Here is a 14,372-nt window from a genome sequence, read left to right as displayed (position 1 = left end):
CTCCTGGAACTGGGAAGGAAGAACAGGGAGTAAACTCTACCCTGATGGCCTAAGAATGTTTCCAGCTCCTCTCGGAGAAGTCTGGTCAGAGAGAAGATGGAAACAGAAGTGAGACTTTGGCATCTGGGTGATGATCAGCAGGGGGCGCTGTTTACCTCCCTTTGCCCTAGTGAAGCGGCCGGCGCCCTCAACGCAGACCAACCCAAGGCTGCTCGGAGCACCGCTGTATTCCTGAGTCTGGTAGATGTGAACAGATAATCTTCTCTTGATCCAGGGAGACAGGTGGATTGACTCCTGATACCCTTTAAAGGCATGATGGACGGGCAGCAAAGGGCCCAGTGCTAATGTTTTCCTGGTGACCAACAATACAACAATGTATCAGCAGGTGTACGTGTCCATCCCCCCCACCCCTCTCACGTCTGGTATTACTCTTTGTCCTAACCTTGCACTCCTCTTTCCCCTTGCTTTACCCTAATGAGCTTCTGACTTCACCTCGGGTTGAGAAGCCCTTACACACGTGAATGTTCTTACTGCCATTGAACTGTACCCTTAGAAGTGGTTAAAATGGCAAACGTGATGTATGCTTTGTTACAATTTTTTGAAACGATTTCAGACAATTCAGGGATGAAAAGGTGAAGCTTGTACTGACCTTGCCATACCCTTGCCCTTTTCCTTCTTCAAGCAATCCAGCAAATCCTGTGCTTTCCAGAAAAGCTGCTCAGATAACCAGAACTCCCTGTGTGAACATGCAGTCGTTGACTCCCTCCACTCCCTCTCCTGCCCTTATATCCACATCAGAGTAATCTGCTCTGTTAGCCTCGAGGGTAGGAGCTGAGCTGTGAACTTCCGGGACACTTGCACTGGACGCGCACCCTCCCCCCGAAGATGCAGGACATCATGTTGCTGGTGACTCTGACCCTTGCTCTCTGCTTTAAACCTATTGCTTCCTCTTATTCAGCACTTTTTCCAATTCCCTATAAACACTTCGCTTCCTTCTCTGATTCCTTTGAGGCAGAAATCCCCCAACTTTTTCTGGGAAAGGGCCAGACAGTACAGTTTCCTGGCTTTGCAGGCCACAGGTGTGTTGAGCTCCATGGGACAAAGCCTGTAGATGATATGCAAACGAATGGGCATGGTGTCGTTGCAGTAAAACTGTACAAAACGAGGCTGTGACAGGATTTAGCTCACAGGTGGAAGGTTGCTAACCCCAGCTCTGAGAAAAAAAAAAACCTTTCTTCCTGCTTCCTTCCTAGCCTAACGTATTTCTGCCTGCTGCTCACAGCCTTCCTCCCCCACTTCTTGGCCTCGGGCACACCTCTGAGGGTACCCGCTGACTTGTAGGGAAAGCTAACAGGGGGAGAGAAGTTAAACAAGTTTTTCTACCCACATACTACATATTGAAATGGGTTTTGGTGGGTTCCTATATAAACATGAGTAACTTCTTTTGAGTGAATATACTGAACGCACCCTGTCTGGGTGGGGGATGACAGTGCGTGTCTGTATATGTGCAACAGCGTAGGACAGACAATTCATCCCCAGGAAATTCCTTTATCTTCCCAGTGAAGTAGGGGTATCATCTAGAGCCTCTGTGTTTCTCTCTCCCAAGATCGGAGGTTAGACTTGTTTGTTCTTTCCTTGCTCCTGGACACACCTCCTCCAACCCACATACCTGCCGCTTTAGCCTTAGACTCTCCAGGAGAGTCGTCACCCAACATCTCATAAAACTCCCCTTAACCCGACACTGCCAGTTTGCGAAAACTTCTGTCCCTATGAGCCAGAGAGATCATCTATCTATCTAGACCCGGAACCTTGGTCAGGTAGTTCCAACAGGCCATCAAGCATCTGCCCAAACCTCTGGAGGTAACCTGTGTTTTCTGCAGTTTTCCAAGAAGGAAGAATTAATAGTTTGCAGGGGACTAAACTCTTGGAAACCACAAATATGTATAACGTATATGATCCTCTTTGTATCTCTGACCTCTGGCAGGATACGTTCAACAGCCCTCGTCACGTTCCCTGGCCGCTGCAGGTGGCAGAGTGCCAAAGGGGAGATGATGGGCCTGAGAGCAAAGAGGCCAAACTTGAGGGTCTGGAAACATCTGCGAATGACCACTCTGTCTCTCTATTTCCAAAACCAGGTGCTCCTGGGCACCTGGGTGGCTCAGTCGGTTAAGTGTCTGACTTCCACTCAGGTCGTGATCTCACGTTTGTGAGTTCAAGCCCCACATCGGGCTCTGTGCTGACAGCTTAGAGCCTGGAGCCTCTAAAGATTCTGTGTCTCCCTTTCTCTCTGCTCCTCCCCCGCTCACGCTCTGTCTCTCTCAAAATAAATAAACATTAAAAAAAGTATATGTGCTCCTAAAAATATGTGTATGTGTGGGTTATACATATATATATATATATATATATATATATATATATATATGCTCCTATTTTCCTATTAACTCCGTGCTAAGAATTGACTGTATTCCATCAATCCGACACTTTCTTTTGTTGCTGTTATGTCACTTTTCTTCCAAACATCTTTCCTTGTCGCCTCTCATTTACCGTTGGTGCTAAAGCTTTAAGCTTGAGGGTAAATGGAAGTAGGTGGTGACGGGATAAACATGAAGTGGAAAAAAAACAATTTGTTTCATTTCAGATGGAAAAATTGAACCCAACTGCAGAGAAGCTGAGTGAGTGAGTCATTGCCACAGAGTAAGGTCTGGTGACCCCTTTTCCCCTCTGAGACTCCTTGTTGCTACCCAGCCCGTCATGAGCAATGCTTGCTGTGGTGTCTCCGTGGCATAAGGGCAGGTGCCCACAGTGGCCCAGATGAATAAACCCATAGAGGGCCAGGGGTCATTGTGACCTCTTTTGTCCCATTGTGAAATCTGAGCTGGCTCTGCTGGGCGGTTGAGAGATGAGAAGTTCCCCTATTAATATCCATATCTACGTGCCAGGGCTTGGACACAAAAGCGAGGAATGTGGGCATGGGGGAGGAGGTGGGAAAAGTGATAGCAGTCTGGACCTGGAGGCCCCTCCCTTTGTCTGGGTCCTGGGAAACATAGTGAAGTTCCTGGTGTTGAGGGTGAGACCAAAATGAGACATTTAAGAACAAACGAACATGCCATCAGGAGGGTATGTCAGCATGTGATTGTGTGCAAAAATGCACGCGAGCATCTATTTCTACACCCTGAATCCACAAGTATGTATGGTCCCAAGCGTGGGTTTCGTCCTATCAACGTGGCGCTCTGCACATGCGGATTAACCCACCTTCCGACTCTGTCATACGTACGTCAGCAGCCTTCTTCTCTGCCAGCTCCAGCTTCTCCTGGGCGTCCTTCAGAGCTTCAGAGTACTTGTCCAGCTCATCCTCTGTCCCTTTCAGCTTCTTCTGCATGGCCGCCAGCTCGTCCTCCAGCTGCAGGAGCCCCACGAGTCACACACAATGGAGCAGGCCCAGACCGGGGGCTCCCAAGCCCTGACAGACCCCTGTGCTCGTTCCCAGAGAGACATACTTTCTCCCTAGCCACTCCCAGCCAACCGCCCTAGGAGTTCTGCCTTGACCTGTGACCCTGGGATCTCTGACCTTAAGATGACCAAGCCATGGTGGGTTTTTCATCCCAGACCCCTGGGATGGTAAGGGCGTAGATGCCTGTGACTCAAGACTGGCTCGGTCGGTAGAGCCATGTGACTCTTAGTCTCGGGGTTATAAGTTCGAGACCCACGTTGGGTGTAGAGATTACTTAAAAGTAAAGTCTTCAAGAAAGATCAGGGGAAAAGAGATCCTGTGTGCCCAGCCCCCCCCACATTTTCCTCTAGAAACTGGGTTCTCCCAGAGCTTGATCCACCCCATTTAGATCTGGCAGGCACACCAGGGCTCAGAGGGGGCCGCTGGATTTCCCAAGGTCACACAGGCGCTCTGGAGCCGAGACGCTGGATGTCCTCTGCCTGTCCGGTGCGGCTGGGGAAGAAGAGAGTCCCTCCCGCCCAAAGAACAAGCTGGGCTGGTGGTCACTGCCTCTCCCACGAGAGCCCTCTCCCGTCTCACGGTCTTGCTCGCCAGCAGGCAAGAGAGAGCGGTGCCAGCACCCACCTGCTTGCTTCTCTCTTCTGCCTGCTTTTGCTCCGCTTCGGCTTGCTCTGCCCGGTCCAGAGCATTCTCCTTGTCCAGCTTCAACATCTGCATCTTTTTCTTGATGGCCTCCATCATGAGCTGTGGCTGTTGGTGAGCTCGCCTGTGAAACCTGGAGAACTAGAGGCCGGGGCAGGAGAGGAGGGCAGCTGGCTGAGTGACTAGGCGGCCCCCAGGCTCGAGCCTTTTATCTCTGCTCACGGCTCCACCTCTTGTTCCTAATATGGTCTTTCCAGCTCCTTCCATCCCATTATTGTTCTCCCTGGGGGAGCGCAGGGTGAGATACTTTGATGGACTGACATCACCAGCAAAGAAAAATTGGGGAACAGCTGAGGCTGATTTTAGACAATGGAAAGTGGGGGAGGGGAGAGGTTCTCCCTGACCCTGGCACGTTCCACCCTCTGGGCAGCTCTGTGGGTGTTTGAAAAGAGCGAGGGGAGGGGAGAACACTGAAATACAGGAGGGTACTTTGGCAATTCTAGGAGCGTAGCTTTCACCCAGAGGGTCCTAGTTGCCCTTCCGTTTCCCCATCACCCTCACCCCCCTCTGTGCTGGATGCTGGTCAAAGGCCACTGGTTGAGTTTTACCTTTTGATTCCCAGCATTCAGGGAGCTTGAGCAACAGTGAAAAAGGAGAGGTCACTCGTGATGATCCCTGACAATTCCCCCGGATCCCCAGATCAAATTACTGTGCTATTTCAAGAGTCTCTAATTGGCAGGGAGACATCATTCCTCCCCATTAAGAGCCACAGGGACACAGTAAGCGGTGACCGTCGGTCCCTGGGAGGTCCTCCCAGAGCTTCGAGTGAGGTGGGGGAGAGAAGCAGGGGAGGATCAGAGTAATCTGGGTGGGACCATGCCCTCTGTTTGCCCACAGTGGTCTTTAGGTAGAACTTTCATACCCACACTGACCAAGCACTGTGCTGCTCTCCACTCTTGTCCTCTGCTCTCTCCTTACCCAACCTACCGCCATCCACACATCACAGTCCTCATCGGTGCCAGCTCTGTTCTCCCTGGCTTGACTCCAGGCCATGTTCATTCCTCCACTTGGAGCCTGTTACTGACAGGTGGCAATTGATCCCAGTACACCAGTGCCACACAATCTGAGAATATGCCAGGGGAGAGGTGGGCACTCTTCAAGGTGACCAGAGCTATCAGAGAAGACCATGAATGTGTCTAATTAGTCATATGTCAAGGAAAGATGGCTAGCGTTAATACTAAGCCCCAGCAGTGGGGTAACTGAGACACCCACCAGGGCACGGGGCAAAACTGGAGTCTACTCTTGAGGTCTTCCAGTCACTAGAGGTAGATGGGCAGAGAGGCTATCAATTGACTCTTGAAGGGAAGCAGAGAAACCAAAGACCCTCGCTGCAGGACTAGTGAACAAGAGAGTCCCAGGGCCAGGAAGCAGCAGTTAATAAGGGTGGAGGCAGTATTGAATAAGGAGGAAAAAAATACAAGGACCGGAGATCAGAGCTACATCCCTTCCAGTAAAAGGGAAAGATACGGGACGAACTGAAACTCCAGTTCCTGCTCTTGTACTCCCGCACTAGCTCTCCAGCCTAAGAGTGAGACTCACGCAGGTTGCAGCCACCGGTGTTCCAAAGGGACCCCGGAGGTAAGCGGTTCGGTAGAGGGGCCCCAGAGGTTGATGCCAAATTGCCCACTGCTGTAAGAATATGTTTGATATTTAGTTGGTTCCTGATTAAACAACCCAATATCAAACATATCACACAGAAGCCGGCAGGAGAGTTTTGGTGGTCGTCTGCCTTCCTCCCCTCCAGCCACCAAGCTTGCCTACGTGGAGAGCCATCTCCTTGGGGAAGGACGCTGACCACTGCTCTTTGCCTCCCAAGACGGCTGGCTCTCACTCGTCTGCCCTCCGTGCTGTCCCTGTATCAGCTCCTCTCCCACCAGCGCCTGGCCTTTGCTGGATCACGTTGGCCCAGACCAGGAAGCCTGTCTGGCAGGGCTCCACATCCGACACCTATCCTCTCCAAGGGCTCCCACACAGAGCTTCTCGCCCTGATGTCGCGCCCATGGCACTGAAGGCCGGCCCAGCCGCCTGCCCTCCCCGGCCTCCTTCCCACTGCCCTGAGGCTTTCCGGGGGAGGGCCTTTTTTGGGGGGGGTGCTTGTACACCCTGCTTTACCTTTCGAACGGAACTCCTGACCTTCCAGATCACCCCGCCAGACTGCCGAGGGCCTTCCAGCCCACAGCATCCTGGAGTCCTCCTGCTCTGAAGCACTACAGAGAAGTGGCCGTGAGAAACTTCCAGCGCGCTTCTTCCATCATCTTGTTCCTCCTCCCCTTCTCCCCATGTCTTCCAGGCACCCTCGAAGTCACCCTTGGGTGTCCGGAAGAGGTGAGGGACCTGTGCCCCTGGCGGGCTCCAGCCCGGGCTCCGGAGAAGGTATATGGCCTGCCCTGCCTGGCAGAACTGAAACGAAGACTTTAGGAGATCGAGGGCGGAGCCCCTGGGCCAGGAAGAAGCCCACAGGCCTTGGTGCTCTTCTCCCAGCGTCTTCCCTCACAGGGGGCCAGCCTGGCTCCCCGCCGGGGGGGTTTCTTCCGAGGAGGATCAGGTCTGTTGACCGTCATGCGGCAGGCGGGTGTGTCTCCGCTGTGGCAGAACGGAGCCCGAGTTATAGCTGCAGCGGGTGGCCGTGCGGGGGTGGGCGGGGGTGCCCTGCTTCAGCCCCAGGCCTGTTCCATGTGTCCGTGTTCCCATTAGTCCGGATTCCCACCCCCACCCTGCCCCACACATATACCCACTCCACAGTGCCCTTGATCTAGATCAATAGCTTGTCCAAAGCCCCAGTCGATGCCCGTTGTGCGCCTCCGGCCCTCCAGGGGAAGGCTGACGAGAGGGCGCGCAGCCCCACGCTAACCCTGTGGTGTCGCTTCGTGTCCTTGCTCCCCATGGCTCTTACTGGGGGGGCGGGGTGTGTGTGTAATGCTTGCTCTCGTGACCACCAGCCTTACCCTTACCCCCACGTTCAGCTCCCTTCTCTGGGAGCCTCAACTGCCCTGGTGAACCAGAGGCTAGGAAGTGACAGGAGCGAAAAGCACCTCATGTTCGGGGACATTGATGTAGAAGAGGAGCAGTTCTCTCAGAAGGAGACTGACCTCGGGGCTTGATTAGGCAGGCCTCAGGTGGCCCCGATAAAAGGGATCTGACTCTCCTGGCGGTGCCTCCTGTGTGGCCATCTCGAACCAGGCCGGACCCTCTGGGGCTGGAGGTGGAGAAGGTGCCAGCTCCAGAAGGAAAAGGGGCTGGCTGGGTGGCTATGACCCGGGGAAACAGTTGATGTGATCAGAGCAGACACAGCAGGCGGGGGGAGGGGGGGGGTCACAGGAGATGGGAGGGGGGGCGGCCTGCCAATACCAGAGCCAGCCGGGCTCTGACAAGCCCTGGGGAGAGAGGCCAAGGTCAGGGACCAAGGCAGAAGGGGTGGGGTGTTGTGTGGGTCCCAATAGAAAGAATGAGGAGGAGTAAAGGGGCTGCTGCAGGAGTCGGGGGTGGCTGGGGAGCAGCCAGGCAACAGAGAGGAGGTGAGAAGGGAAAAAAACTCTCAGGGGGCAGGAAAACACTATGGCTCACCATTTGTTGGACCTTACGCACCACCTCTCTGCAAAGGGCTTCATTTCATCCCCACAGCAATCCAGGGAGGTAGGCATTATCTCCAGTTTACAAACAAGGAGCTGGGACCCAGAAAGTTAAGGTAACTGGCCCAAAGCCACACAGGCAGGCAGTGACAGAGGCAGGATTCAAACCCAGATCTGCTGTGCTCTGGGGCCAGGCTCTCCGGGACAATGTACACAGCAGGGCCCACGGGGAGGCGGCTGTGGGCAGATGAAGGACCGGTGGGGGCGGGGGGGGGGCCCCCGCAGGATCAGAGACCCAGCCTCAGGCTGCAGGTCAAATCCAGGCCGCACGCGCCTGCTTCTGTCCCTCGTATGTGTCACCTTGCCTTCCTCCCCTGTCCACGCCTGCCTCCCAGCCCGTGAGCCCCATGCCTTGTTGGCTACAGGCACTCGTGAGTCATTGACTTAGAGATGCTCGGGAAGCAGGGCTGTTGGAGGTGAGGACGAATGGGTGCATGGGGGCACAGACACAGGCGTGGGGTGAAGTGGCATCTCGGGTGCATGGGGGTGGCCAGGGCGTGGCGAGGGGCTTGTGAACGGCCAGGGTCACAGTGAAACCTGAGAGAGAAAAGGGAGGACGCCGGCTGTGTGCCAAGCACCAGGCTTGCTCGCTATGAAATTTTATTTAATCCTCATAATGATCCTATGAGATGGGCATCACTGTCCCCATTTTCAGAAGAGGAAACTGAGGCTCAGAGAAGTAACTTACACAAGCTGACAACAATTAAGAGGCACCAGACTTAGAACCCACACCTGACTCCAAAGCCCACACCCTTCTCCATTACTGCTGCCTCTCTCTCTGTGCCCATCGGTGGGGCGTGCAGGGAGAAAAGGAGGGGGCTCTGGGGTCGGAGGGGAGAAATGCCCACTGAGGGTTGGAGCCAGACGGGGGGAGGGGGTGGCGGCGGGACGGGGAGACCAGAGTTGTGCAGCGCACACAGCCGCACGGAGCAGAGGGCAGGACAAGCTCCGTGTGGACAGGACAAGTGGCCGACGAGGATGCTGACAGCAGGTGAGGGGACCGGGAAGTTGTTCTGGCCTGGCGGTGACAGTTTGTCCTGGCACCTGTTACCGGCTGCACAACGGGGGTCTCTCTGGCTTGTGATGTCATTTTATGCAAAGCAGATCTTCATAAGTAAGGTTCTCTGTGGCCTACAGATGCATGTGACCAACCAGTACCTTTTAGAATTCTTGAGAATCTGAAGGCCGTGAGATCGTACACGCTCTGAGCAGCTTCACATAAATCGCTGCTCCTTACTTCCTTATAGCTGCCTCACCCCTCATTGCACTGGAGTTTGGAACCCTGTCAATTTGCAGAGGTGGGAATTCGGGTCCGGAGGAAAGAGACCTGTCCCAGGTCTCATCATGGGACCCCAGGCCTCCTGCCAGCCAAGCGCCACGGCACCCATGGGTGAACAGCCACACTCAGAGCTATTTGTCCAGGAAGACGGAAAAGACGAGAGGAAGTGAGATCGGAGAGGCAAGTGAGCAAAACCCAGGAAGCTGTTTTAAGATCACGGGTACAGCTAAACACTTTTGCAACCAATAGGGATTCAGGGCCGTAGAACGAGCCATATGTCTGCCTTCGAGCCGTTAAGAGCCAGCTTTGTTTCGGGCGCCGTCAGAGTCTCTCCACGTAAAACGCTCTGCCCGTCAGATTCAGTTCCTGCTGGTACTGCCGATGCTCCTGTTCAAGCAGCTGGTGCAGGGCCGCTCGACGGGCCTGGCGGGGGTGTGGGGGGGGCGGGGGGGGGCAGAACAGAGTGTGACGTCAGGCTGGCCCCTTTCCTCGTTCTCCCGCGATGGCAGTCCAGCGTGCGTCCTCCTGGCTTTGGACTTAGCTGTGCCACAAAGCTAGGCGGTAGCATCGAGGCTGCGCACTGCAGGGGAAGCTACGCAAGTCTTTCTCCGCGGATGAAACCCCACGTTCAGCAATTACTTGCTGAGAACACCGTGAACCGTGACCTCCGCCAGGCACCGGGACACACAGATGGCGACCTGCTGGCGACCGGGTTCTCCCGGGAGAGAGGGGCTCTGAGAGGCAGGTGCTGGGCACGGACACGAGGGGAGCGAGGACTAGTCCGCGCCCCGGGACTGGAGGCCGGGTCACCTGCAGCCGGACGCGAAGAGCCACTTGACGAGACCCGGTACTGCTCCAGTGTAATGCTGAAAACCTCAGAGGCAGATACACTGGGCAAGTACTGGCAGCAGTGAAGAGCTTGGGACCCCGGCGGACTCTGCAGGGCAGTGAGGGTGAGGCTTCAGGTCACCCTTGCGAGAACTCACCATCAGCAGCTGCTTGTTGGCCAGTGCCAACTCCTGTCCCCTGGTGTCCTGCGTCCTTAGGGCAGCATACAGGTTTCTCCTCTGGCCCAGCGGCGTCTGCCACATACAGTGGGTGTGTGAATTCTGCCACCTGCCCCAGGCACAGAGGAAGGAGCTGACTGGGTCAGTTAGGAGTGGTGACACAAACCCCATCACCGGAACCTCTGTGCCCATGTCAGAACACGGCCAGCTCCTTGAAGGGTAACTAGAACTAAGAACCTAGTATGCGTTGAATACACAGGCCGCTGAATCATCATAACCGTGCGTCAGAGATACTAATTTTGCACGGCACACACGGAAACAAAGTTCAGGTGAGTCGCCTAAGGTCACTTAATGGCAGGCCTGGGTGTCAAAATCCGGTCTAAAAATTAATACCTTCCGTTACACCATGGTTCTCATCCTTAGCTAGACAACATTCTGCAATCATTTAAGGTTTTTTAATTCATGAGAGAAATATGCATTTCTCTCCCCCCACCTCTCTCACACGTGTCCTCTGCTCAGATAACCCTTGAGTTTTATTTTTTTTTTAAGATTTTTAAGTAATCTCTACACACAACGTGGGGTCAAACTCACAACCCCAAGATCAAGAGTCACACGCTTCGGGGCGCCTGGGTGGCTCAGTCGGTTAAGCGTCCAACTCTTGGTTTCGGCTCAGGTCACGATCTCATGGTTTGTGGGATTTTCTCTCTCCTTCTCTGTCCTTCCCCGGCTCGTGTGCACGCAGTCTCTCTCAAAATAAATAAATAATAATTAAAAAAAAAAGACTCTCATATACTAAATGAGAGTTGCAATCATGCTCTAAGTTCCTGTCTCACTGCCCTCGCTGCTCCCAGAGCCGTGACCCAGTGGCTGCCAGTGTCGCTGCCTCCGGGGGCAGAGGGGGGGGGGTGCCGCCTGGGGTCCTGTGGGCAAGATGCCCCAGCAGGAGCCGATGACCCCCGTGGTGTCTGGCAACAAAGGAACTTCTGCCTTCCCTGAATCAGGCAACCTTTCACATGGGTGGGGCCATCCCTGGAGCGGTGGGCACAGCATGTCAAGACCTGAAGTTATCAGCTCCCCCAGGAGTCCCGCAGTGCTGACAACACACCCGGGGGGAGGGTCCTCATGCCCTGCTGCCACCCAGACCTGGACACCCAGGGTGACATCTGCCTGGACATCCTCAAGGACAAGCGGTCTGCCCTGTATGACATCAGCACCATCCCGCTGCCCACCCAGGGCCTGCGAGAACTCAACACCGATAGTCCTTTGAGCACACGCGCTGCTGAGCCTGGAGAAACCCCCACAGCCTTTAACAAGTATCTGCAAGAAAGCTGCTCCAAGCTGGTCCTTAGCCAAGCACCCGGACTGTGTAGCCTACGTTATCTTATTTTTTATGTTTATTTTTGAGAGAGAGAGAGAGAGAGAGAGAGAGAGAGAGAGAGAGAGATAGCACGAGAGGGAGGAAGGGCAGAGAGATGGGGGACAGAGGATCTGAAGCAGGCTCCAGGCTCTGAGCTGTCAGCACAAAGCCCCACGTGGGGCTTGAACTCATGAACTACAAGGTGATGAACTGAGTTGAAGTCGGACACTTAACCAACTGAGCCACCCAGGGGCCCCTAGGATTGTGTATCTTAAGCTGTGGGGTCACTTTGGTTTAAGTCTCTGGTTGAGCCCTTGTGGTGATGAATATAGTAAACAAATACATTGGGCTTAAAAAAAAGGGGGGGGGCACCTGGCTAGCCCGGTGGAGCACGTGACTTGATCTCGGGTTCCTGAGTTCAAAACTTATGCTGGGTGTACAGACTATTTAAAAAAGAAAATCCTGGGGGCGCCTGGGTGGCTCAGTCGGTTAAGCCGCCGACTTCAGCTCAGGTCACGATCTCGCGGTCCGTGAGTTCGAGCCCCGCGTCGGGCTCTGTGCTGATGGCTCAGAGCCTGGAGCCTGTTTCAGATTCTGTGTCTCCCTCTCTCTGACCCTCCCCCGTTCATGCTCTGTCTCTGTCTCAAAAATAAATAAACGTTAAAAAAAAAAAATTAAAAAAAAAATAAAAAGAAAAAAATGAAAATCCTGGGGCACCTGGGTAGCTCACTGGGTTAAGAGTCCGACTCTTGATTGCGGCTCAGGTCGCGATCTCACGGTTTGGGGGTTCGACCTCGGTGCGGCTCTGCACTGACAGCGTGGAGCCTGGCCGGGATTCTCTCTCCCTCTCTCTCTGCCCTACTGCATGTGCTCACTCTCTCTCGGGATAAACAAAAAAATATATATATATATACACCAAATGAAAACTGAAAGCTTTGTTCTTCTGCCCCAGTTCTCAAAGTTACCAGTTTGTGTATTTTTCCAGAAAGTTTTTCTATCATACACTAGGAAGTATATTTTTTTATTACCACGCACTCATACATTTGTTAGTAGAAGTAGTTAACAGTTGGATTTTCCTATCAACACATACACACTTGCTTCATTCTGTGTAAAGGCTGCCTAGTATTTTTATATCATCGCTTAACCAGGTAGGCTGTTCCTAGTTTTTAAAATTTAAAGTAATCTCTCCACCCAACACGCGGCTGCAACGCAAGACCCCGAGATCAAGAGTCACTTGCCCTTCGACTAAGCGCACCAGGTGCCCTGGTTTACTTTTGTAAACAATGCTGTCCAGAATGCTGTTTATGTATGTTCTAGAGCTTTTGCAAGCATATATATGCAAGGTCAACTCCCTAGGAGTACAGCTGCCACTTCTAAGGACATGTGAATTTTGAGATCTTAAGTTTTGACAGATTTCATCAAACTTACCTTTGTTTTTGTTTATGTTATAAAAATATTTTTTTGAAGAACTGATCATGTTTGACTATTTTAATTTTTTAAACGTTTATTTTTGAGACAGGGAGAGACGGAGACGTACAGAGTGTGAGTGGAGGAGGGCCAGAGAAAGAGGGAGACAGAATGTGAAGCAGGCTCCAGGCTCTGAGCTCTCAGCACAGAGCCCAAGGCAGGGCTCAAACTCACCAACTGTGAGGTCATGACCTGAGCCGAAGTCTGATGCTTGACCGACTGAGCCACCCAGGCGTCTCTAAAAATATTTTTAATTTCTATTTATTTTCGAGAGAGTTGGGGACAGAGGATCCAAAGTGGGCTCTGGGCTGACAACACAGAGCCCGATGCGGGGCTCAACGTCACAAACCGTGAGATCGTGACCCGAGCCAAAGTCAGGAGTCAGACCCTTGACGGACTGAGCCACCCAGGCACCCCCATCAGACTGTGTTTGTAAAAAGGCTGCATCCATCTGGACTCTCACTAAAATTGTATGCATTTTTGCCACCTCACATCCTTGCCAGCTCTGGGCATAACCACCTGTTAAACCTTAAAAACCGGGCTCATCCTCCCCAATCCCAGACCATGCGGTGACGTCTTCTGGGTTGAGGTCCGGACGTGTTTTACAAAGCTCCCCAGGTGAAGACACAGAGCCCAGTCTCGTCATTCGCTCATTCAACAAATACGGTGCACCCATCACGCGATTGATACAACAAATACTTGCATTCTTCTTAAAAAACAACAACAACAAAAACTTGCTCCAATTCTCCCTGGGAGGATGGGAAGAAAGGGACAGTAAAGCCATCTGGGTGGCACGGGGAGCGAGCTCGAGGGAGCACCGGGAGGCCGGTCCATGCCGCGGCCTGCACACCACAGTGTCCTTCCTCGGGAGCCCCGGAGGGCGACGCAGGTCTGCAAGGTGGCCAGGGGGGTGGGGAGGACACGAGGGTGCAGGGGTCAAGCTGAGGGGAAAGGGAGAGGACAGAAGCAGGAATTACCTGTCGGCCATCTTCTTAAATCCCAGGACCCTTTGAAAACTCTGCAAGAAAAGTGAGCTGCTGGTCCGCCTCTGGCTGGCACCCCATCCCCAGCACCCTCCCCTCAGTCCAGCGCCCTGTCCCCAGCACCCTCCCGGAGGGGGCTCAGGGCCTTTCCTGAGAGAGACGCGAGGGCGCTGGGCCCAGAAAGTGCGCAGGGAGCAGCCTGGGAGCAGCCGGTGCGCAACCACCCTCAGTCTCCTGCTGTTCCCACCCGCTCACCTCCGGCACCTCAGGAAACCGGAGGGTCGCCCGTCTGGGAAGTTCGTCCGGCCCCGCCCCACCCGCCAGCTCCGCACACCTCCGCACACCTCTTCTACTTCCGTGGTCTTTCCCACAGACGCGTCCACACGCTTGCGGGACGCCGGCCCAGGACACGAGCAGGCTCTTGTCTCTGTATCATCCAGTCACCCAGGTTTCAGGAGTCACGGCAACACGTCTGCCTCCCACAACGACCCCGGGTC

At 53.9% G+C, this 14,372-nt stretch overlaps 2 protein-coding genes and 1 pseudogene across 7 annotated transcripts in view; 1 reads left to right on the top strand and 2 right to left on the bottom strand.

The window, feature by feature from the left end:
- Window positions 1–4,247, bottom strand: part of TPM3 (tropomyosin 3) — a 28,215-nt gene extending 23,968 nt beyond the window's left edge. The window contains exons 1-2 of one of the 6 annotated variants that reach the window (XM_030302167.1): window positions 4,076–4,247; window positions 3,275–3,400 (exon numbers count right to left, since the gene is read on the bottom strand). In XM_030302167.1, the coding sequence (XP_030158027.1) occupies window positions 3,275–3,400; window positions 4,076–4,192 (243 nt within the window). In that variant the 5' untranslated portion in view covers window positions 4,193–4,247. The remainder of the gene's footprint in view (window positions 1–3,274; window positions 3,401–4,075) is intronic. The other 5 variants (XM_030302171.1, XM_030302170.1, XM_030302166.1 and 2 more) reach the window with 5 other exon arrangements.
- A 4,118-nt stretch (window positions 4,248–8,365) lies between these two features.
- CF1H1orf189 (chromosome F1 C1orf189 homolog) lies at window positions 8,366–14,315 on the bottom strand (the record flags this gene model as incomplete). Its single annotated transcript, XM_030302085.1, has 4 exons — window positions 8,366–9,484; window positions 10,048–10,177; window positions 13,870–13,910; window positions 14,220–14,315. Coding segments are annotated over 4 exons (369 nt in total), but the record flags the coding sequence as incomplete, so codon positions are not given.
- LOC115504933 lies at window positions 10,792–11,495 on the top strand (annotated as a pseudogene).
- Window positions 14,316–14,372: the final 57 nt, after the last annotated feature.

This window comes from Lynx canadensis, chromosome F1 (assembly GCF_007474595.2).
Source record: "Lynx canadensis isolate LIC74 chromosome F1, mLynCan4.pri.v2, whole genome shotgun sequence".
NCBI lineage: Eukaryota > Metazoa > Chordata > Mammalia > Carnivora > Felidae > Lynx > Lynx canadensis.
Note: the sequence above shows the minus strand (reverse complement) of the source record. Positions and strands in the feature narration are given on the sequence as shown.